General features: G+C 47.3%; 1 protein-coding gene across 10 annotated transcripts in view; it reads right to left on the bottom strand.

Annotated features, from left to right (window-relative positions):
- ITPR1 (inositol 1,4,5-trisphosphate receptor type 1) overlaps positions 1-23,733 on the bottom strand; it is a 327,977-nt gene that overhangs the window by 21,260 nt on the left and 282,984 nt on the right. For all 10 annotated transcript variants that reach the window (XM_082728673.1, XM_082728677.1, XM_082728669.1 and 7 more), the window contains 7 exons: positions 22,115-22,290; positions 17,623-17,787; positions 12,601-12,796; positions 11,076-11,168; positions 9,530-9,669; positions 8,854-9,019; positions 5,967-6,127 (listed from right to left, as the gene is read on the bottom strand). In XM_082728673.1, the coding sequence (XP_082584799.1) occupies positions 5,967-6,127; positions 8,854-9,019; positions 9,530-9,669; positions 11,076-11,168; positions 12,601-12,796; positions 17,623-17,787; positions 22,115-22,290 (1,097 nt within the window). The remainder of the gene's footprint in view (positions 1-5,966; positions 6,128-8,853; positions 9,020-9,529; positions 9,670-11,075; positions 11,169-12,600; positions 12,797-17,622; positions 17,788-22,114; positions 22,291-23,733) is intronic.

A 23,733-nucleotide genomic window follows, 5' to 3' on the forward strand; every position in this document is an offset into this window, starting at 1 on the left:
GGGGAGGGAGAGAAGTAAAAAACGGTCTATCTTCACTATGAGAAAAAGTCAGCACCAGGCTTAAAGGATGATGGATCAGACACTCTAATTATCAGGGAGTTCTAACTCTTGAGATGAGTCACCCGGGTGTGGAAGCCCGTCTGTCTATGGTTCTGGTGAATCTTCCTTCCCTTCCCCTTTAACTTCGACAACTCTCCCCTCAAATAATGGCCACCGAAGGGAGTATCACTCCCTGTTCTACGCTCAGGGAGGGTAATGACGTTTCTCAGATTGTACCAAGTCAGAATTAACACCTACTTCAGATACACCCTATGCAAGAGTGGGCTCTGCCTTTCCCAAACTCTTGTCATTTTCTACAACCCCCAGTAGTACCCGACTCCAGGTGGCTGTGCTGGCGGCAGCTCAGAGATTTAACACGCGTCGAATGCCCAGAGCTACCAACTCGTTGATTTGTGCGTTAGCCAGTCAGCATCACCCAGGAGGCCCTCTCCCCCATCCTTCTCCCTACCCCAGTGGGGTCTTTGCTGGGCCTTGCGTCTTTGGAAGGCGGCTGGTTCTCCTGGGAGGTGAGCCAGTCCCAGGCAGGAAAACCGGATTCAGCCTGACCAAGGGTGGCATGTCCTTGACATGGAGGGTTGTAGGTGCGTGTGTCAGCCCCAGGGTGGGCTCTGATTCCGCAGACCTGCATGGGGTTCTCAGCTACAGCCTTTCCAGCAAGGGGACCCTGGAGAAGCTGCTGCCCCTGGCTGGTCTTTAGTTTCCCATCTGTAAAATGGTAAGAGTGCCATCTACAAATGCTGTTCCCGGGATTAAACGGGACTGTGCATGCAAAGCATTTATTTTAGTACATACTGATTAAACATGACCTATTATTAGCGTTATTATACAATCTGCCATTGTTACAGCAAAGCACAGCCCGGTCCACTCCTCTGGAAGTAGCAGCCTACCCCTCGACACTCAGGCTGTGGTGGGAGGAGGTTTCCCCCAGCTGGCCCGGTAGTCAGTCAGTGTGCCCTCCTGGGGAAGAGAAGAGGCCAGAGCAGCTCCAGCTAGCAGGGGATGCTGAAATATGGACAAACAATAGTCCTTCTGACTACCCTGCCATTCACTCAGAAACATGCCTCTGAAAATAGAACTTTTTTTTTTCAAGGTAGCATTCCAAGATACTGAAGGAAAATCTATATTGCATTAGCAAAGTAGATGCTATATATTTAAATTATAGTTTGGTCTTCTTTACTAACCTTCCTTCTTAATATTTCTGGAGTTTCTAACTTTCAAGAATAACTCAGTCTGCTTAGCAAATTAAGCCCTGGCTTTTCTCCTGAGCTTGACTGTCACAGAAAATTGGGCTGCTGAATCTTCAGTGGGAATCCTATATTTGATCTTTTATCTACAACATGCCCACTGTGCAGTATTTAAATCCCTTCAGGCAAAGATACGACTAATTTACCACTTATCCAGGTTAAATATACCTGATTGTATGGCCTATCAAATCATCGTCTATGGGCTAACATATTCTCATTTCAGTCAGCAGTAGAGAAAAGTCAAAGAATGCTCAATTATTGAAAAAGAGTGTGTGGTACATCAATTATCATGAAAATTTCAATGTAGTTTAGGGCTAATAAAACATTATCATGAAGGCTACCACTAAAACTACATGGTAGCCCCCCAAATCCAGTGGCTATGGGGAGAGGAAGCTCGGGGGTTCTTCTCCTGCCCTGAGCTGCTGGGGCTAAGTGAGGTCACTCTGTAGTCACATTTCTCTGTAAGTACAGCCCTGTCTGGGGCCTGAGTCAACGAATGTGAGAGATTGCCTCTCCTGTCTGAGCTGCACTGTCTGCCCTGTACAGAGGCATGGGGAGCCCAAGCTCCCCCCAGCCATGCCAGTAACAGCAACCGCTTCAGTCATGTGCGCGGAACCCAGGACAAACATGACAGCATCTCATCATAGAGAACCCAGGGGCCACTCCCCAAGTCATCCCAACTCCTGGTCGTGGGTAGTGACTGTGAATGGAGGCCACTGCTGAACACATGGATATGAGTCCCAAGTATTGAGGCCAGTTCCATGGAGAAAGAGTGAGAATGGCGACTTTGTCCTGCTCCAACATTTCAGAGCACTTAGAACATTTCACTTTAAGAGTGAGGAAGAAGCAGGAATTTTCCATGGGAGGAACTTCTTGGAGTCAAGATGCCCATTCTGACTTTTCTTAGCAACAGCGTGCCAACAGCCAAGACATCTTACACAGTCATGAAGTGTAGGACACCGTGCCTGCGTCAGCTCTCTGTCAGCGCTGTGCTCCGCTTCCCTGCCGACTGCTCTGTCTGTTCATCTGGCCCTTCTGGCATCCACTCCCTGCCTCCTCGGGTACCTACACCCCCGCCTTCGTCCCCCACATTTACCTCATTCCCATCACCCAGTGGACACAGGAAGTGCTGCTAACCCCTATTCCCACACAGCAACTCAGGGGAGGGACGTCCCATGACGTCCTGGGGCTACATGGCTCTGAAGGAGCAGGGCCCAAACTCACATCTTGGATTCTTTGCCTTCAAACCCAAAGCTTGGGGAGTAAGGACCTCACGGTAGGCATGTGCCTGACCCTGGCTTTGCCAGAACAGTCCCATCTCTAATGAAAGAGAAGGCATGGCCAGAAGGAGAAAGAAGAGAACATACAATATTCTATTACATTTAGATGAAGATTAAATGTGGGTGAACATCTGGGTGCTGAGTTCTCTACTGCCATCTCTGGCAAGAAACTCACTGTCTCCATGTTTTTCTTGAGATGAAAGTCTATTTACCATCTCTGACACCACCATCTGCAGGGAGTCGTTTTCGGGCCTCTGTGAAGCTCTCTTCCTCTACCTGCCTGGGGCCTCTTCTGTTTGGTTCTTTTGGGTGGTCTAAGGGCAGCTGTTTCTTCACAGTTCTTAATGAGTCTCCAGGATCTTAATTCATGAGTGGAGGGACAGCTTAAAACCTCTAGCCTCTGGCTACTAGGCAAGAGGTGGTTTTCCTGAAAAACCCAAGTCCCAAAAAGCCTGTCTTGATTCCTTTTGGGGCATGAAGCAAGCAAAAGGGTAGATGAATGCCCAGCTGACTTTTCCTTCCCTAACACTGTTAGCTGCCCCTCTCTCCTTGATCATGGAGTAACATGCCTTCTCAAAGAGATCCCCTGGCTTTTCCTCCCAGAAGCAGTGGGCAGGAGGCCTGCCTGCTCAGGAGGGATGTTGAAAAGAGCTCCTCTCTTGGCTGTGGCTGCCTCCACAGGGTATGACTGAATGGGTCTGCCACTGGGGCATGTGGCCTGCTCTCCTGCCACTCTGAGCTTCCCTGAGCTTCCAGCTGAACACCCCCAGTCTACCCTCCTGTGGCCAGTGTTCTCTGGGGAGTCGCCGGCAGCGATTCACCACTGAAAACAGTGTTGGCAAAGGCACTGCCTTTCAGCCAGGGGAGGGCATATCTCCCCCAGCCCTCACTAAGGGCACAAAACAGCTGGTTCCTCAGCAACCGGGACATTCACAGTTAAGAATTGTTTGAGGCTACATATTTTTAGGCCTTTGGACAAGAAGTTCTTGTACAATTTAAGAATGATGTGGATGAGGAAAGCCCCCTGAATGCTGGGTTTTTCAAAGTGTCACCAAGCAATGGGCTCTGTGCAGGCTTGGTGGGAGGCTGGGGGTGACTTCTGGCTCTTAATCCTCACCAGGTGATTGCTCACAAGGCTCCTTTAAGTCTTCACGATTGAGACATAAACCTTAAAGTGCACCAGAGTTTTCTGTGACAGTAAAGTAAGGTGATTAACAGAAAGCTTTAACAATGGCTCCTGTAGACTTGAAGATAGGGTACAAAAACTTTTGAGAGAAGCAAAGTGAAGGAGAAAAAGAATGTGTGACAAGAGTAAAAACCGGAGGTCATCTCCTCTAGCCATTACAGGACTTAGTGCAAGTGAAGGTATTTGTGTACGCAGACAGGTAGGTCTCTGTCCCACGAATGCTGGCCAAGTAGCTTCATTTGGCAATATCCACAATTGGAGGAAAAGAAGGGACAGGAGAGCTTTTCAGTTAATCTGTCCTGATCCTGCACACCTAACCAAAAATCGGCCCTGGCAAGCAACAGGAGCCCCAATTAACAACAGATCCTGCTCCCACCTGGCCCGGTGCTGCCAGCTGCCTCCCCATCGGCTCCCTGGGCCGTGGTGCAGTCCCTGTCACTAACCCCGGGCTGGCACCCTGGTCCTCTCCTTCTGAGCTCTTCTTGGGCAGGCTACTTAACCCTGAGCCCGGCTTTGATCTGTAAGAGAGCACACCCAGCAGCCGCCTTCTGGAACTCCTCTCTTTTTTTCCTTCTGTTGATTTTTTCCCTCTTCTCCTTTTGCTCATCTATGACCCCGTCTCTCTTTCAAAACCTCTTTAAAAGTCATCTCTACTGTAAAACCTCATCCATTTCTCTTTACCCTCAAAGTTTTCTCTGAATGGTTCCCCACCAAGGGTAATTTTATCACACAGTTCTAGATGTGAAAGTTTTGTAAGCCATAGAGTGCTCAACACCTAGATGTTATTAGGAATCCCTCTCCTCAGCACTCACATTACCAGTCCAGAGGCTCATTTCTTCAGTCGCATTGTTTTGTCCCTTCTGCTGGCTGCTCACGATTGCTCCAAGCATGACCCGGCAGCCAGCAGCTTCGGTGTCCAAGTCCTGACGGTGCCTGCTGAATCTGAATCCCAACTCCCTGCCTGTCCAGGTGAGTTCAATGTACATTAACATTTGAGAAGCACGGAATTCGACGTTAAGGACCTCAAGGGTACAGATGGCATGGAATTGCCAGAAAGCCCTCCAGAACCTGCAGAGACCTCTGAGCTGGTGTTATATGGGCGGCGACAGTCTTGTTGTCGAACTTGCCCTCAAGAATATCGCCACGTGACCGGTGGTTTGCCAGCAATAAAGCTAAAAGCCTGCCTACGTCTGCTGCATATGAATGATGATATTTACAGGAACAGACGTCACCTGAGATTTCTTTATATTAAAAGCTCTAAAATCACATCTGCATAAAAAACACAGAAGGGTTCGTTTAGGATAACTCATTATCAGGCTGAGTGCTTAAGTCCTTGGCAACTGGAAGGAGAGTCAGTGAATTGCGTCGTCTCTCTTAAGAGTGAACGGCCCCCCTCTCCCCAAAGCGAGCTCGTGTAAATCACAGAGGCTCCCTACCCTTCACAGCTGATGCCTCCTCACGTTACCAACGCTGCTGAACATTTTAATGAAGTTCAGAAACCACAGGTATGAAAGTTGACAGCTGGCCTGGGACTCCCACGGCCCACGTCTGGTGCCTCTGCAAAGTCCTGACTGAGAAGAGTACTCTGGAAACCTGGGGCAGCTTCCCCTCTTCCCAGGACACGGCGGTCACGCTCCCCATCAGCAAGATTAATTTGGGACTCCAATTGCTCTACCGTATGATCCCTTCCTAATGATTAGCAAACCATCACCCAGAAAGGCTAGGCCGAGGCCCAACAAATGAGCAAATAAACCAGGCTCAACACATTCCACCAACTGATCATCATTTAACGTTATCTCTTAGGGAACAGGTCTTATGTAAAGAGAAAAAAACAAAAGGCTCCATTAGGGAAAAAAAAAAAAAAAAAGAGGCTGAGTATGTAGAGATGGGAAAGCGGGTTGTGGGGTTAGATCCAGGTTAGAGCCCAGCCCCAGTTAGGTGGCCATGGGCGAATCTCCTGGAGCCTCACTGTTCCTCCTTTAAAAGGGGTATGATACCACCTGTTTGGTGCCTCTGCAGTTCACTTGAAAGGATGCACACAACGTTCTAGCGTCTAATACCTCACCCAGTCTAAGAGCTCGGTAGCCCAGGACACGTTAGATGTTCTTGCTCTGCTGTGCTACTGGCTCGCTGGCTCCTGCCCCGTGCTGCAGGCCCAGCCCCAGCGCGAGCCGCCTCCAGGAGCTTCCTGCTCACCTTGATCATTTCCGCCACGTAGCTCTCGGGCCCGGTGTACTCCGTGGAGTCCTTCACTTTCACCAGCACGATGAAGCACAGGTAGTGCCACATGTTGTGTTCTTCCTTGATGTGCTCTTCAAAGGTGACAGTCTTGTTGTCGAACTTGTCTCTCTCCAAGCCTACGGAGAGACAGAAAGCCGCCGGCCCTAAGTGAGCAGCCACACAGAGCGGCAAACCCTGGGAGATGACCGCCCGCAGGGGAGGCTGCGGCTCTAGTCCCCTCTTTGTGCAGAGCTGGATTCCGTAGCCGCCTCCACGCAGTCCCTTTTACATCCCTGCAGGGAAACCCAGAGTGCAGGGGAGATGGACCTGGGTCTGCAGCCCACCTGGGCTCCCTCCCGGTCACTGTTTAGTTTCCACGTGCCGTAGTGGCCTTGTCAGGGAACAGGGTGGGGGGGTGGTAGAGGGGTGAACTTTAAACACATTTTGAACTTTAGATGGTAAGTTAGTATTTTGTAGAGGTCTGGGCAAGCCATCGTAAAGCCAGTTTCTGTGGATTCCTGGATGGAGCAAGGAAATACATGATGTATAACAGGAGCCACACTTCTCACTGTCAAAGAAGGGAGCCCAAATATGGAAAGGGACAAAGAGAAACACTGCAATGGTGAAATGGAATAAGAGATATGGGTATGAATTCATCCTTTTTCACATGTACGTAAAAATCAGTGCAGAAGTGTGTGGCATGTGGTTATGTGCACACAAACCCCGCCGAGTGTGCAGGTACATGTCTACTCTCCATCTGTGTCCTCATAAGCCCTGGGAGCAGGCACCCGGCAGCACGAATGCACACACCCCGTCCCCAGATCACAGCTTCCAAATGCCCTTCTTCACTAGAAAGAATCAGGGCTTTGTGGAAAAATGGGCGATGCCAGGGCTGGATCAGGGAGTTACAAGCTCAGCTTGAGCCTGGAATATCTCACAGCACTAAGAAAGGAAGGAAGTATATAAAAAATTGGGGTGACATGACAAAACAGAAACCAGCCTGAAGGGCAGGATACTTCTGGGGCATTCTGAGCATTCGAACAAATAATGACATTAAAGGATAACTCACTGGATTAAATAAAAATACAGGAATCCGTGTTGTCATAAATACAAAAGTATTAATACATATAGTGTACTTACCTACACGAGAAGAGAAAGTTCTTTCTTAAAAAGCCAGTTAACAAATGTAGAAATCATAAAGTAAGAAAATCATCACTGGGCAGCCATCATAGTAAAAGAGCCAGGCAGAAATCATCAGTGGGTGTTAAAGCTAGCAGATTAATGTTTAATTTGAAGAATAATGGGATGTGTACATGGTCTCAGAATATCTCCTTATAAAATGATTCCCAACTACAAAGAGAAAAAACCCTAAGCTTTAGTGGAGAAACCTGGCAATTTCCACCTTAACTCAAGTGACTAGAGTTAATATCACCGGTTAGAGGAGGAACAGGCATCACATGCCTCCTGAAATGATGCCCTGAGAGTAAACACTTCTTTGATGTTCCTACAAAAAATGCATAGCCCCAATTCTACCATGAGAAAACATCAGAGAAACCGAACCGACAAGACATTGACTGAACTCTTTAAAAATGTCACCGGAGGCTCAAGAGCCATGACAACAGAATGCTCCATGACCTGGGCTTCCACTGGCGATAAAGGGCATTACTGGGATCAAGGGTGATAGGAACAGGGTCTGCAGAGTGGCAGAGTGACCTCTTTGCTAATTCCCTCATCTTGGTGACTATACTGCATATGTGTGAGAGAAGCTTCTTGTTTACGAGATATACATAGAAATATTTAGGAATCAAGGAGATCATGCCAGTGGATCTCAGACTGTTCAAAAAACTGTGTATGTGAACAAGCCAGTGAAGGAAGAGATATTTGAGAGAGTATTTGGGGACTCTGGATGAAGAGCAGACATTTTTTGTATTGTTCGTATCATTTTTCTGTAACTCCAGAATTGTTTCAAAACAAAAGGCCTGAAGTGGTTTTAAGGGGGCAAAAAGCAGATTTTAGTTTTTAAATGGAAAATGCTCATTTCTTTGTGGAGTAGATGTACCAGCAGGAAATTTCTATATTCACAATAACCATATTAGGAATAATTGTGAAATGAGCACTCAGTTACCACATTCCCACGTGGTTGGTTTCCATTTCCACGCACCTCCTATGGCTGTACCGACGATGGTTTCTTGGGCACCCCATGCACCCTCTACCATTCACCACGGAGCGGCTACAATGTGCGGGGTCTGTGCTAGGAGTGCTGCATGGACTAGCTCTCTAAGCCCCACGATAATGCCTGGAAGGACATACTATTATACCTATTTTACAGATGGAAAATCAAAGTCCAGAGAATGAAGCGACTACCAAGATTATGTGACCCATAAGCAGCAGAGACTTACTCAGAACCCAGGTCTGAGTCCTGAGCCCAGGCTCTGAGCACAGTCACCACACTCCAGGCAAGGAATATTCTTTCGTCTGATGCCTGATACCATTTGCCCGAGACCTCCACAGCCTGGCTCCGATGAGAGATCTCGAGTCTAGTTACTTAGCAGGGGACCAAGAGATGCTCTGCAGCCTCCAAAGACGAAAGTCCCCCAGACACATTCATTTCAAACCATGTGCGCTTGTATATCTGCCACGGGAACCTTCAATCCTGCAGACACACTGGCCCCAGGACGTGGCTCCAGGTCCCTCGGCTGCCAACACCCCCCAGCAGAAGGGAGGCTGGGGAGCGGCCCCCCAGCACCAGGGGCCCAGTGGCCTGAGGAGGCGGCAGCACCTCCCTCGCTGCCCAAGGCCTGCACACCACCCCTCCAGTCCGTGGGGCCGGGCTTTCCTGCGACAGCCGGGCCACCACACTCACCGCAGATAAAGCACGTGGTCTTTAAGATCTCCTCCTTCTTCTGCTTCTCGCTCCTCAGGTCAGCAAAGGTGTCAATGATGACCCCAAAAATCAGATTAAGGACGATGATGATGACCATGAAGAAGAACAAGAGGTCATAGATAACTCTCGCGGCAAAGAGGGGCTCCTAGAAAAGAGGTGTCTCTATCAGTGAGGTCACCCCACAGGTAAACTTTGGTCTGCAGGGCGGAGGGAAGGAGGGAAAAGGCCTCAATGGGCCCAACCTTCGTGGCTCACCCTCACCCCATGGGTCTGCTCTGTCACAAGTTCAACTGGGCAGCACACTTGTCTCTTTTCACACCCTTTGTACCAAAGGTTGGTTCTGCTGGTGTCGCGTGGTGTGTGCCTGAGAGCCACTCCCTGGCATCTAAGGGGTCTTGGACGTGTATTCACAAAGGCCGGACCCAGCTGGGGGTGGGCAACAAGCATTTCCATGCACCAAGCAGAGAATGGAAGACCCCCCCCCCCCCAGGGCCCCTTAGATGCCAGGGAGCTTGCCCGTTCCAGGAGGTCAGGGGAAGGAAGGAGCCTCAGGGAGCCAGCTCTGCGGTCCTGGGTTTCCACACGTGCTCTCTGCCTCAGGCTCTGGCCGCCCACCCCGCCCCCTCTGCTGTCCCTTCCCCTCGGATCCAGCTACCTCTTTGGATGGCTTCCTGAGCACGTCTCCTACTCCGCCCCCGCTCCTCAGCCCGTGACTCAGCACTGTGACGATGCACATCAGCAGCGTCTCACACGTGTGCTCTTTGTCTTGCTCCGTCTCTTCTGCAAGGACCAGCTCTGTGAACACGGTGAGTAACAACAGATTTACGTGCGGGTAAAGAGCGACCATGGTTCCGAGACGGCGTTCCCTGCATGCCAGCTCCCCAGCTACACGCAGGAACAAGACAGAACTGTTAAAACTAAGGAACCAAGTGTCACATAATTTCTTTCAAAAAGGTGATGTTACCTGGGACAATTCGGTTTTCCTCACCCAACTCTTACTAGTTTCTCAAGCCAAGTCAGAATTGCCTTTCCCTATATTAAATCCAAGAGAATCCCTATCCTTTTCAGATTTAAACTCCAGTCCCAGCTCTGAGCAGGCACTGGACCTTAGCTGAGTTGCTTAATACCGTGAGTCATGAGTATCTCATCTCTCAGCTGAGGGTAATCCCACAGCACCCAGGCTCCTCACTGGCTAAATCCAGCCACATTTTACAGCAGGTCCCCTGGTTGAATAGCTTTGTATTAGACACTGTCCATTCCTAATAATTTTTGGAGGAAGAACCATGTCTTGCTGCCTATCCTGTTCTTTACGGCAACTGCAGGCAGAATGGTCTTGCTAAAACAGATCTTATCGTATCGCTCACCCACTCAACTTTTTTTTTTAAAGATTTTATTTATTTATTTGACAGACAGAAATCACAAGTAGGCAGAGAGGCAGGCAGAAAGAGAGAAAGGGAGGAAGCAGGCTCCCTGCTGAGCAGAGAGCCCAATGTGGGGCTCCATCCCAGGACCCTGGGATCATGACCCAAGCCTAAGGCAGAGGCTTTAACCCACTGAGCCACCCAGGTGCCCCTCCCCCATCAACTTCAATTCATTCTTTGGGTAAAGTTTAACCTCCTCAGCCTAACATGTAAGATTCTTCGTGATCTAGCCTTTTGTTGACCTCTCTGGCTTCATTTCTCACTACTACTATTTCTCATGATCATTTTCTCCTTCAACACACTATATTCTACTTCCAAGGCTTTGAACACCTTATTCCCTCTAACTGGAACACCCAACCCTCCTCCAATGTCCAAGATTCTACTGTTTTAGTTTAACTACCACCTCCTTGGTGATACTCTTACTCCAGTATTAGGCCAGGTGCCTATTTCTGTATTCCCTCCTTATTCCTAGCATTTCACATACTGTCTAATAATCCCCTAGGTGCCTGCCTGCTGACTCCCTCCCCGATAATGTTGTATCTTAGAATATAACACAGTCCCTGGCAAATAGGGGCACCCAGTAAATAGCGGTCGAATCAAGCGGGTATTTTCTTCCCACATAGCCTTCTTTTCCTTTTATCTCCCTCCTCTTTCCCAGCCTTTCCCCTCTCCTACTAGCCTTGCTTCTGAAGAGTAAATCTGCTTCCAATATCATGTAAGCCATCTCAGCTTCTAGAGAAGCCTAACACTAACATGGGGCTTAAGCCTACAAGGTCCTACCTTCTTTGGGTGCTGGAGAGGAGCAGTTTTCCCCAGTCTCCACCCTACACACGTCAGAGTATAGGAACTCGCTTGCCAAACTCTCTCCGGCTTCTGGGAAAGAGAGGAAATTTTATGATGAACAATCTGGCAGCATATGGTTAAAATGTTTGAAGTCCCCAATTCACGGCTGATTAAACAATTCTTTACATAAATAACACCCTACATTCCTGCATATAAATTCAAGGCAGAGATGCAATTTACACTTTCATTTGGTGATCTGGATGGGAAAGGAGCCAGAAATGTCAATTCCTGTAGGCTTACTAGAAATATCGCACTTAAATAGCACCTCTCCAACTTTAAAGACACACAGCTGAAACTCTTCGACAAATACTACTGTATGTACAGACTCCAGCAAGATTTACACCAAGTCTGCACAAAAAGCATCAGCGAGCAGGAGCGAAAATCTAAGGTCCAGACCAGTTTAGTTCGGAACCCTAAGATGGTTGGCAGCAAATTTCACTTAGAGTCAACTTGGAAGCTGGAGTTACATGCCAAGAATGAAGTATTTGGGAGAACAAGGCTGCCTGGCTTAGCCAGTGATAGTAATTCAAGTTTCTTCCTTAGACTCGGGGCCTCTGGCTCCCTGATTAAAAAACAAAACAAAACAAAACAACCCAGTAACCTTTTATTTAATGGTGTTCAACTATTTTAATTGAGACAAGGTATACTTGGGTATCACTCAAGTATATGATCATTTTATTTCATTTTCAAAAGTGGAAATGAGTTCTGTTTGCTCTCTATAAAAATAATGTAAGCTCATTGTCAAATTTATATATCATAAAAAAAGACAAAAAACAAACAAACAAAAAAACCCACAAAAACAACAACAAAAACAAAAAAACCCTAGAGATAACCATTGCTGGGGGGAGGTAATATTCTTCCGTATTTTAAAAGACATATATGAGCTTTTTCATCTTTTAAAAATATATGTGGATCCTATTATAGTTATTACTGCAATTTCCCACCACAGCTTTGTGAGTGCTTTTCCTTGAAGGTTTACAGAGATGGGCCCTGTCTGCAGGGGGATGCCCCCCACAGGACCATAACCTAATGGAACATCCTACATTTACACTGCTTCCACTTTCACGCTGCAGCGGAAATTCTTCCATATACATCTGTTTCCACACAAATAGGCAGCAGGTTTTTCCTTTAAGGATAAATTCCTAGAAGGAGCTTTACCAAGCCAGAGGGAGGCATCCCCCTATGCTTTCAATACACAGGGTCCAGTTCCTTTTAAATGAGTTGCATTAGTTTAAAATATGACTTTAGTGAGTAAGTTAAATGTAGGCTCTGGACCCTTACACTTGTATCACACATACCATACCACCCTTGGAATAAAGCGAGAACCAAGCCCTGGAATCAGAATTCATCGTCTGAGTGCCAGGGAGAAACCTACATTGCTAAAGTCATAGTTCTCTTTTGTTCACCTAGGAGCAAGAACTGTTCTCTTAACATTAAAAAGATTGGAAGATCTCAAACTCACCTGGAAGAGCGGTTTCATTGGGCAACCTATCTACTTCCAAGATAAAATCATCTTTGAAGAAAAGATAGCCCACTATTGAGAACAGGTAAACCAGGATCAACGCCAGAACTGCTGTCAAGATGATGGACCGTCCATTGCGAGTGACACTTTTAATGACATTAAGCAGAGTCTCTTCTCTGTATACCAAATCAAAAAGCTTTAAAAATGAACAAAGAGAAGACAATGGGACAGTTTTAAGAAGCCTCTATGTTAGATGTACACAAAAATCTCATAATGAAAACTCGATTTATAGAGAATTTACCCTTTTAGAAACAAACACAAAAGCATTCTACTATCTTAACACTTTATACTTGCTTTTCTTCCTGAAAACTGAGATGGGGAACATTAGCATAGAAAAGGTGGGCAGAGGCAGCAGTAATTTCCGGTGGGACTCAGAGAGCTGAGAGGTCCTGGGGATGGAGAAAGTACAGGGTAGTTCAGCGAGCTTCAGAAGGCAAAGGAGAGCAAAGGATGAGGGTCCTGACATGTGTCTGCATAGGCAGTAGTAGCTGAGTTTCTGCTAAGGGCCAGCCACTCCGGATACAGGATTGGACAACCCTGGCCCTTGTCCTCAGGGAGTTTGGAGTCCCACAGGGAAGGCTCCGTCCAGCAGGCAGCAGGAGGTAGCAGGGACTCTGGAGTGTGAGATGCAGCCTTAGCTCAAGCACAGGACATCAGGACGGTGAGCTGGGTTCTCGCTCCTTCCCCCTGAGCCTCTGTTTCCTCATCTACAGACGGGAGGACAGGAAGCTTCTGTGAACAACAGCTACATAATGGATACCGTGTCCGGGAGATTGCGGACAGCCGCATGTACTTGCTGTGTGCACACAATAAATAGTAATGATTATTTCCTGATGGAGGGACTAGGCCCAGGTCACACAGCTTATGGCAGGGACCCTGGTGGTAGTAACACACCGGGGAGCCTAAGCCCTTCCCATCTCCCTAATGTGGAGGGTGGGGTGCAGAGCCCCCTTGCGAGCTCTGTGGGCTCACAGTCTAGGCTCGCCCTCTACTAAGAGACTACTTGCTTTTTGCAAGAAGTTGGCCTGTAGGTACTTCTAGGAATGCGATACAGCTGGCTAGTTTTCTCAGGTATTTGGCTGTGGGAAGAGTACAGAGCCGTGGAGGAGAGTTCTGTGGGCTTTTTCTTGGAGCAGGGTTCTAGTTTGGCCTCTGTGCTGACACCAACTCTTCTGAAGTTCTGCTTCCACATGGCTTTGGGGCATGAGTGCACAGACAAGTGAGTCAGGGGACAAGGGTTTGAATCCTGACTCTGCTTTTAATTTGTAGTCACATGTAGATCAAACCATGTAACCTCTCTGAACTAGCTGGTGTCCAAGTCCCTTCCAATTTATACTTTTACATCTGAGTCCATTTTCTGGTCAATTACCTCTTCTGCCTCCATAAGGCCAATCTGTGTCCTGAGACCTTCCTTGGGCAGGGCACTGGGTATAATAGGAGACTCGAAGGGAAGGAAGCAAGAAAGAGGCGTTTGGTCAGTATAACAGTACAAAAGGCTTATGTTGCTGTTGCAGTTGGTTAAATATTTTCCAGCAACCTACCATGAAGCAGCAAGTGAGAGCAACTTCTGACAATAAACAAATGACACTTGTGTTCTGGGGGAGGACCTGTAAGATTCTGTAGCCACCAAGTCATTGAGATGGCAAGTGATTGCTTTTTTCACTCATCTGTGATTTCTGACTTGAAGATAATGGACAAGCATTGTTTTATAAAGGAAAAACTTTCTTCTAATTGGAAAGTTACACACGTTCAATGGAGAAAACTTTGAAAACACAAAAAAGCACAAAGAAAAACCAAAATCACCAATAACCCCACCATCTACTCGAGTTATTTCTTCTGCAAGGGCTACACTGGAAAAATGTAATAGATACAATATACCACAATCCTGGCATTTGGTCAGTCCCTTTCATCAAGCAATCATCAAAATTTCGGTGTCAGAAATGATCACCTAGAATGTCCCTGTACAGAAAAAAACCTCAGTTTACTTAGCCAAAATATTTACTTTTTTTTTTTTTTTTTTTTTTACAACAGTCAAGATGTTTCCAATTGCACGCCATTAAAAATAATGCTGTGATAAACACCTTGCCCCTTGCCTCTATACATACTTATCTGGTTATTTCTTCTTGGAGAATTTCCAGAAATGGAATTATTGGGTCAAATGTTGCAACAGAAATACATCGCCCCATCGCTTTCCAGAAAGGCTGTACTGATCCACACTGTCAGGGGATGGGGGATGGGGGCCACAAACTAGAGCACGCGGTCGTAAGACCTGAACATGCTTAGCCCTTTGAACCTTTCCAAACATCACAGGTACAGCTTGGGATCACACTGTTGTTTCAATTAGCATGTCTGTGTTTAGCAGTGAGGTTGGACATTCTTCCATGTTTACTGACCATATGGATTTCTCCTCCTGTTACCTGCCCATCCGTGAACTTGACACATTTTCATCTTGGGCTGTTAACGTTTTCTAAGGACACATTTGGATACAGGCTCGAGACCAGGTTCAGCCAGTCTGGGCCCCCACTGTCCTTTTCTGGTCTGCTGGCAGGGGCTTTCATAACCCCGGGATATGTGGCTTTTCCCTGCTGGAGTTAACTCTCCAATTCCCTTCTTTTTTTTTTTTTTTTTAAGATTTTATTTATTTATTTGACAGAGAGAGATGACAAGCAGGCAGAGAGGCAGGCAGAGAGAGGAGGAAGCAGGCTCCCTGCTGAGCAGAGAGCCCGATGCGGGGCTCGATCCCAGGACCCTGAGATCATGACCTGAGCTAAAGGCAGCGGCTTAACCCACTGAGGCACCCAGGAGCCCCTCCAATTCCCTTCTGTCACAGGTTTTAGTCCTTTGTGATTCTCGGTAAACATATTAAACACTACTTTTGATACCAAAAGTAGCATGTCACCAGAGACCACAAGTCACGGGTCAGAAGCACACAGGAGGGGCATCCAGCCACTGTTTAGTCTGATCCTGGTGAGTTCTCTGAAAGCGAGCTGAGCCCAGGTGGCACCGACAGCTCAGGGTACTGCTTCTGTGACGGAGGAGAAACGTGAAAGCAAGAATGTGAACTGCCCTGGGAAATACCAGCCGCACCAAAGCAGGGACTTTTTCACGAGCTCAGATGAAAGGCAGTTCAGGGCTGGGCTCACAAGCTGACTTGGCAGTCACCAGAGCTCAGCTCCTCTCTGGTCTCTGGCACTTAGTAGGTGACTCTGGGCAAGTTACCTAACCTCACCAAGCCTGTTTCACCATCTGTCACTTGCAGGCATTGTCTCAGAAGTCATGGTGAGAGACTGTATAAAAAGGGCACATGGGGGAACATTCCCTAAATGGCGGTAACGATGATCTTGTAGACCATGAGCCTGTAAGGGCAGAGAGGATACTGGTTTGTCTCACTACAACAGCCCTGCATCTAGCTTGGGTACCAACCAGCATCACAAAGACCAAAGGCAGAGGACTTGAAGGTGCAGGCAGGGAAATGAAGCCAAAGGGACGCAGAATGTAGGCGAAGTCAAACCCTCCCAGGAAGAGATGGCGCTGTCTGAGGAAGAATCTCCTGTGTCTTGGGAGAGATCCATCAGCAGGGATGTGGGAGACCTCCTCCTGAGCTCTGCCTCCTTGCCTGGGAGCACCCGGGGCTCCCTGACTCCACACCCCGATCCTTATCCAGGGGCATTATTGTAGGAGACAGAAAGGCTCAGAGGTATATAGGGAGCTCTCAAGATTTCTGATACAGAGTGACCAAAATAGGCCAAATAATGGCAATCTCAAGTACATCCAGAGACCTCTCTGCCTAAAACCTCAAACTATAGCCAGACCTATTTTAAAATGAGGCAAAACAATCCATTTCCTTCAGCCTGCCAACATCTACCACTAATGGAATGAGCTAATCCTGATGACCTGAATGGTGAATTCTTGATGGTGTTTTGGATGGCAGAGGAAGTAAGCGATGACAAAGACAGTAATAATAGCTGGAATTGCTAAGCATTTCTTGTGTGGTAGTGCTATTCTAAGGCCCTGATGTGCACGGCTGCAGATAATCCCTGTGGCAGCTCTGGAAGGGGGACAGCTTGTTTTCATTTTGCACATGGGGAAACTGAGGCACAGAACCAGTGTGTCACCGGTCCAGAGGCGACATGGAGGATACCTCTCAGGAGAGTTTTCCTCGCTCTATCCTTCGCAAATAAGTCCCTCACTTTAAGTCAACACATAGGCTTGGATCATTTTTTATCCTCACATTTTAATTCTTCTGGTCTGGTTATGGATCCTTTTGCTTGCAGACAGGTCAGTTTCATGCTTCCTGTCATTTGATGTAGGTACAAGGCAAAGGTTTCTTATCTACAACTCTGCAGGTCTAGACTGCCCCTAATGATGGGAAAATAAGTAGCTATTTGGTCTATAATTTAAAAACCTGCTCGAAAGAAGGTGACTGAACCAACTCATTTTATAGACTATCAAGACATTAATCACTTGACTGAGAATGGAACAAAATAACTTCCAGGGAAAAGGTGTCCCGGACCAATAAATCTATTGAGGTCACTGTCCCGGATCTTGGGACTTTGAAAATAGCTCCTCCTCTTCGTCACTAAATGTTCTCCCTGGGAAGCAGATCCCATGAGAACTGTCAGATGACAGTCTCAAAAACATTCTCCTTGGGAAGCGCTGGCTGAGTCCAAGAAAGCAAGGAAAGCAAAGATGCATGTGGAGGACGCATCCCTTGATCCAGACCGCAGGTGCTGTCTACCACTGGAAAGGAAAAGGTCCAATGTGGACGCAAGCACACACCAGCTGATCTTCTACCAGCTGCCCTGCTCCCTGGGGGGCTTCCTTCTCTAGATCTCAGAAATGATGTACCTGACCTTCTTAGACCAGACACACCAATCACCATTAAAAGGAGGGGTCTGTGAAGAGAGACACGGGACACTCCTCATTTTCAACATGTAAAATCTTTCCGTACCAGGAACTCACCAGCAGACTGTAGAAGAACTCGTGGACAAAGAGGCCCATGGCGCAGATCAGTAGATACAACAAATGGTAAAGGAACTCAACATCCAGAACCATGGCTCGGTAGCCTCTGGTGAATGTTCCACAGTTGCCCACAAAGCTCATTAGAAAGATGATTTTATTGCAGACCTGAGAATAATGACAGGAATAGCCAGATAAGCACAGACCATGCTGAACTGCAGACTTCGTGACAGCCAAGGGCCATTTTCACGTAATGGTATTTCCGCTACGGTGCCCAAACGAAGCTTCCTTTTGCACCAAGTGCCCACTGAACCCGCCCAGAACCATTTTGCAGATCTAAGTCATATCGTTACTTTGCTTTTCAGGCATATTACACAGTATGCGGTACTCAAATAACTTCATGAGCAACAGTAATCAAGTGGCATTTGTATATGACAAAAACAAAATTAACACATACCGAAATTATGATTTTCGAAATGAGATATGAATCATTTCTAACATTCTTATATGAGTTAGTCAAACACAGAAGTCACCTCAATCTACGAACCCTGTGATCAGCATAAATAAAAAGCATTTTCTGAATTTCTGTTACATTCTGGGCATTATAAGGATTGTAATTTAATGAGAAGCAGCTAGTTCTTGTCTTTCACTGCTCCTGAATTTAGAGGAAATAATTTTCTTGGGGAAGAAAAAGTAAGGGACTTCAGGATGAGTTCTGTTTCCCTGCCCGCCTTCTGGGAATAATAATTTTTCTTCAGAGATTCGTCCCTTTCCATGTGTCAGTCCTTGGAATCTGCAGTGGGGAGTGGGGGGCACCCCCGTCAATCAGCTGTTGTATTGCCCTGGCAACAGGGATCGGTTCAGGGATGGTCACATGGTACAACGGAACCCGTGAGACCCACTGAGAGCTTTCCTGGGATTGCAGCAAAAGACAACTTTATTGGGGCACCTGGGTGACTCGGTGGGTTAAAGCCTCTGTCTTCGGCTGAGGTCATGATCCCAGGGTCCTGGGATCGAGCCCTGCATCGGGCTCTCTGCTCAGCAGGGAGTCTGCTTCTCCCTCTCCCTCTGCCTTTTTGCCTGCTTGTGATCTCTCTGTCAAATGAATAAACAAAATCTTAAAAAAAAAAAAAAAAAGACAACTTTATTGCTTCATCCTGACCTTGAACCTAAGAGAAAGTAAGCTTTGAAGCTGCTGGCCTCCGTCCTGCCATACCACGGCACCTCGGAGCACAACTGATGCAGAGCCCAGAGAGGGAAATGGATCCTGAGGCCACTGTCGGGGCCACTGTCGGGGCCCCTGTATTCAGCAGCCCCTGACAGCAGGGTCTTCATCTCTCAGTCCCACAAACCAATGCATTTTCTCCTTTGGTTCAACTGGCATGGATTTGGTTTTTTAACACTTGCAGCTGGAGTTTGATCTACTATGTAATACAATCCACCTCTAACAGAAACCCCATGCCTCCAAGTCCATCTCCAGGAACACACTGACAGAAAAACTCCGATGAAGAGAAGGCTGGAGAGAAAGGTTTTCGGATGTACTTGGTAAAACCATCTTCTGCTCCCCCAGCTGCCTTGGCCGTAGGTGCTGGGGGAATCCTGCCAGTTAATCCGGGGGGTCGGTGTAAGGGAGTTTCTCCGCAATCAGGTACGTGAGGAAGCCAACACCCACAGGGAACATGAGGCTTTCTCAGGATAAACATCCAATCCCCTAGTACTTGTTCTCTAATCTCCTACCCATCACTGGTCCAGGATCTCTCACTGAGAAAGTACCATTGATCTGGATGATCTGTGCTGACGGGGTTTCAGGAAATCAAACAAACAAGAGGCCACATACTGGTTAACACGGCAGGACCTCAGACATGCCCCGGCCCCCCGTGTCTCATCCGAGCAATTCGCTTTACTTGAAGCCACTCTTCCCCTTGACACGACTTCTGCCCTCGATTCACATTGCTTCAGTAGCACATGTGTATTCACGGTCTTGGCCCGGCGTCCCCACCTCCTACCGACCCTGCTTAATGAGTCTAGCATCTGGCTTCCGGCCCCACCTCCCCTGCGTGGCCGCTCCCCTCCAGTCTGCAAGGGACTGAGCAGGCGGCAGTGTCAACCCTGAGCACCTAATCCCAGCTCTTGCAACAAGACAGCTCGGTGGGCCACCTCCCCTCCCCCCAGCACTCTGGCGGCCCCTGGGTGCCAGGACACCACCCTGTCCTTCCCCAGCCCTTGCATATCCACTGCTCCTTCTCCGTCCGCAATGACTCTTGCTCTCATCTCCTGTAGGCTCCATGTGAGTGTTCCCCTTTTCTCATTCTGGTTATTTATTACAGTTATTTCGGCTCTCCCGACCCAGATGTTACTGTAAGTGGTAAGTGCCTAATTTGAGTCGTTCCCCCAAAAGATTTATGTTAAAGAAGAGATGACTGTGAAATGATTAAAGCCCAGAGAAACCAGAAAAAAAAAAAAAAAAAGAAAAGCCCATAAGACTACAATCTCTGAAATACTGAGTTTTCCCTTTTGTTTTTTTTGTTTATTCTGTGTTTCCTTCTTAATGATACCTACACCAGTGAAGGATACCTACTTTCCCTGTAACACTGATCAGTCTTTGTCACCCCAGTCATATGTTTCCAAATGCTACAGCTAAACATGAATGGTTTGCCCTGTCATCTCAAGCCTAGTCAATCAACAATTTAAGTGCATTTTCACCTTGAATATTAGGTTTCTGCATGACTCCACTTTAGTTAGTGGCATTATTCTTTTCCTAGTCACCTGTGACTGAAAATTTGGAGTTGGGGTGGCCTCCTTCATCACCCCATCAAGACAATACTACCTTCTTGACCTGGAGAAAAGGCTTTGAAGGTGAGGCTCTGACTCCAGTCCCACAACACATGACCCTAAGCTTCACAGCTCTGACATCTGTACCTTCTTCCTTCCACATTATGACCAAGACCTAGGATTGTCACACCTAGTCAAAAGCTCTGCTGGGGGTGTCCAGAATGGTCCTCCTGCCTCTGGTCCTTCCCACTTGAATCCACATAACATGCCACTACATGAGGGTATTTTTCCAAGAATACTTCTTTGTATATGCCATTTCTTTGCTCAAAAAAACTTAAGTCATTTCCCACTACTGGGAATAGTTTTCCAACCTGTATTCTACAACACTAATTCCAAGTGATACTTAAAATGTGGGCAAGTAAGTAAGTTTAGGAAACAGAGATGCGTGGTTTCCCTTTCTTGGAGATTCATAACCCTTATCACACATGTTAAAGTCTCTCAGAAATCCTACAGTATAAACCCTTTAATTTTGTTTAACCCAGCCTCTCCCTCATGGATTTGACCAATGAACCTCTTTCTCACCTAACTAAGACTTATCAACATGGAGCAGTCAGTCTTTGGAAACACTTCCCTACCACACGGTGCCCTGGTGACCTGTGCCGGGAGCAGGTCCTGCGTGTCCCTCCCTGAACCACAGCGGAGGGGAACACTACTGCTGGCTGTCTCTTGAGAGTGTCCTGGGCCTTCCCCAGTGCTCTGGCCTGTGGGGCCGACAGGAGAATGCTCTTCCCAAACCTGTTTTCTGGCCTGGTCCTGGCCATTCTTCAAGGCAGAGCTGAACCCCAGCCTCTTCCCCTGGAGCTTGTCAGCTTGAAGTGGTCCCTCCTCTCCCAGTGTCCTTGCTGTCCTTGCCATCTGCATACCCATTTGAGAACATTTATTGCTGCAATGAATTACTCTATTAACCTTATTTTGCAACAGGATTTGTATTTCTGTAAAGTAACCTCAGCTTCCTGATATGCTTGGGGCAGAAACCTCTGGAAAGCAGGTTTTGATCTCCAGACTCCCTCCCATGTCCAAACCTTTTGCTTCCTTTCACCAGGACACCTCTCATATCTATGGTCCTGCATTGGCTATCTGTATTTCCTCAGAATTCTCCCTACACGTGCAGGTGGCGTCTAACCTTCAACTACCGTGGAAGAGAACTTCCAAATGTCCCCGCTGACTTTGAAATAACCCTGATTCTCTCTTTACTTCTCTACCTGCTCCTCTTCTGTCTGAACAAGTCCTCCTGCCTCTTCTTCTGGCTCTGTGTGGTCCCCACCAGAAGTGGGTGTGCTGTATTAATATCTGACCATTTGACTTATACCATCAGTATCTGACCATTCAGCTAAAATCTACTGTCCCACCAAACCTCTGACCTGACTGGGAAAACTAATTTATATCTCCACTGCTCTCCCTCTTCCTGCCTTACTCCTGGGAGGGATATTACCTAAAAAGGAGACCATGGATGCCCGGGTAATAGATTAAGAGGTTCACTGTACCGTGAGAAGGTTAAGAGGGAGACGTCCACCCGCACAGCTCTTGCTTCTGCTTTTCTAACACCTGACCTGAACAGTCTTTGGCTGCACTGCAAGCCCAGGCCAAGATCCCAGGAACCAGAATGGAAGGCATTCCTGTTTGCATGTCAGCAAGAATGGGCTATGAAGTTACTCATACTTACATTGAAAGCTCCCAGAAGAAACAACGTGGGTTGTAATCCAACTGAAAATATCAACCGGAGAATTGTGGAAGCGATTAAGGCCCGGATGCCATGGGGCTTGGGGAGGGCAATGACAATGGCCAGAGAGATGAGCATGGCTGTCCACAGCAGTCCGGACCAGTGTGGCTCCAGGGTTCCTGCAAAGACAAGGCAGGGCTCTCAAAGATCAGTGCTTTCACCAAGTAACAGGTGATGGACCAAAAGACACTTTCTGCAATCCTCCAACTGGCCCTACTGTCCAAACTCTCACCTCCAGTTCTGTGCCCCAGATGGAACAACACACATCCATGTTTTCTCACCTCCAAGCCCTGACCCATGTTCCTCCTACCTGGGAAATTCTTTCCCCTTTCCTCTTCATCCTAGGTTTTAGCTGAGATGTCAACTTGCCCCAAACCTCCCCAACCCCCTTCCTTTTCAGGAAACCGTGCCAGGCGCCCCTCCCTCTCTGGGTTCTCCATACCCACTCCAGTCACCCCTACAGAACACTATTTTCTGGTGGTCAGTTCACCTGTCTTTCTCTCCCCTCCACCCCTACCCTAACTGCCCCCCCCAGGTGTATTCCTCCCAACCAAATTCCCCAAGGGAAGCACTCAGCACCCCGCAGGCGCTGGTCAAATGAATCTGTTCAATCAATAAAACTCATCTGCGTATCACATTTCACTTTTTGGGAAAGCAGACTGGAAGCCTCAACTTCTAATTTCTATTAAAAGTATGCAAAGGAAAATTGCAGGTCCCCTGCCTGAATCAGACTTCTCCAAGGGAAGGAGGAAGGCAACTTCCGTATCATTAACATCATCCTACAATTAGATTATCCTTGTAGTCAAAGAGCTTATACCAGTTTTTGTCATCTCTTGCTATTTCAAGTTCTATTTAGAGTGTCCCACGAGACGGCTTAGTTATATAACATGAGCCAACACGGCTAAAAATATAGTTCTGTAAAACGCTCATTAAAAAAAAATAAAACCCTATTTCAAATGCTGTCACATCTTGAGTCTCCTTCAGATGTAAACAAGCAGCACTCCACGATGAAGGCCACTTACATAAAGGAGTTTCACTTCTCCAGCACTGCTGGGATTGAAGCCCCACCCAGGAAAGAGACCCCCTTGCGAGTCCCAGCTCTTCCCCGAGCCTGCTGGCTGTCCTAGTTCATTCTGCTCATGCCGCGGAGACACTTTTTCTCTGGAAACTGTTGCCCCACTCCCAACCACTTACCTCTTCCCTTTTGATATCCTTCAAAAGAAAACCTGATTAGAAACGGGCACAGAGAGGCAGAAGCTTTTCAGAACTCTGGGAAGACGTGGATATTGAGGCTTATGTCACTTCTCGTGCATTTAAGAGTGGTGAGATAGCCTATTAAGCCTTTTACGTTGATTATCATTTATGTGATCTTCCCAACAGCATATGATTATCTTCATTTTCCTCTGGAGGAAACCGGGTTTTGGATTACCTATCAGGCCTAAGGTGACACTGCAAATGGCTGGACTGTGTATGCCCCTGAAGGGGATGGTCCTTAATCACCAATTTAAAAAAAAACCCCACAGAAAATCCACTGATGTTCAGCTTATAATGTGATGAATTTT

The sequence above is a fragment of the Mustela nivalis genome, assembly GCF_964662115.1.
Source record: "Mustela nivalis genome assembly, chromosome: 1".
Classification (NCBI taxonomy): Eukaryota; Metazoa; Chordata; class Mammalia; order Carnivora; family Mustelidae; genus Mustela; species Mustela nivalis.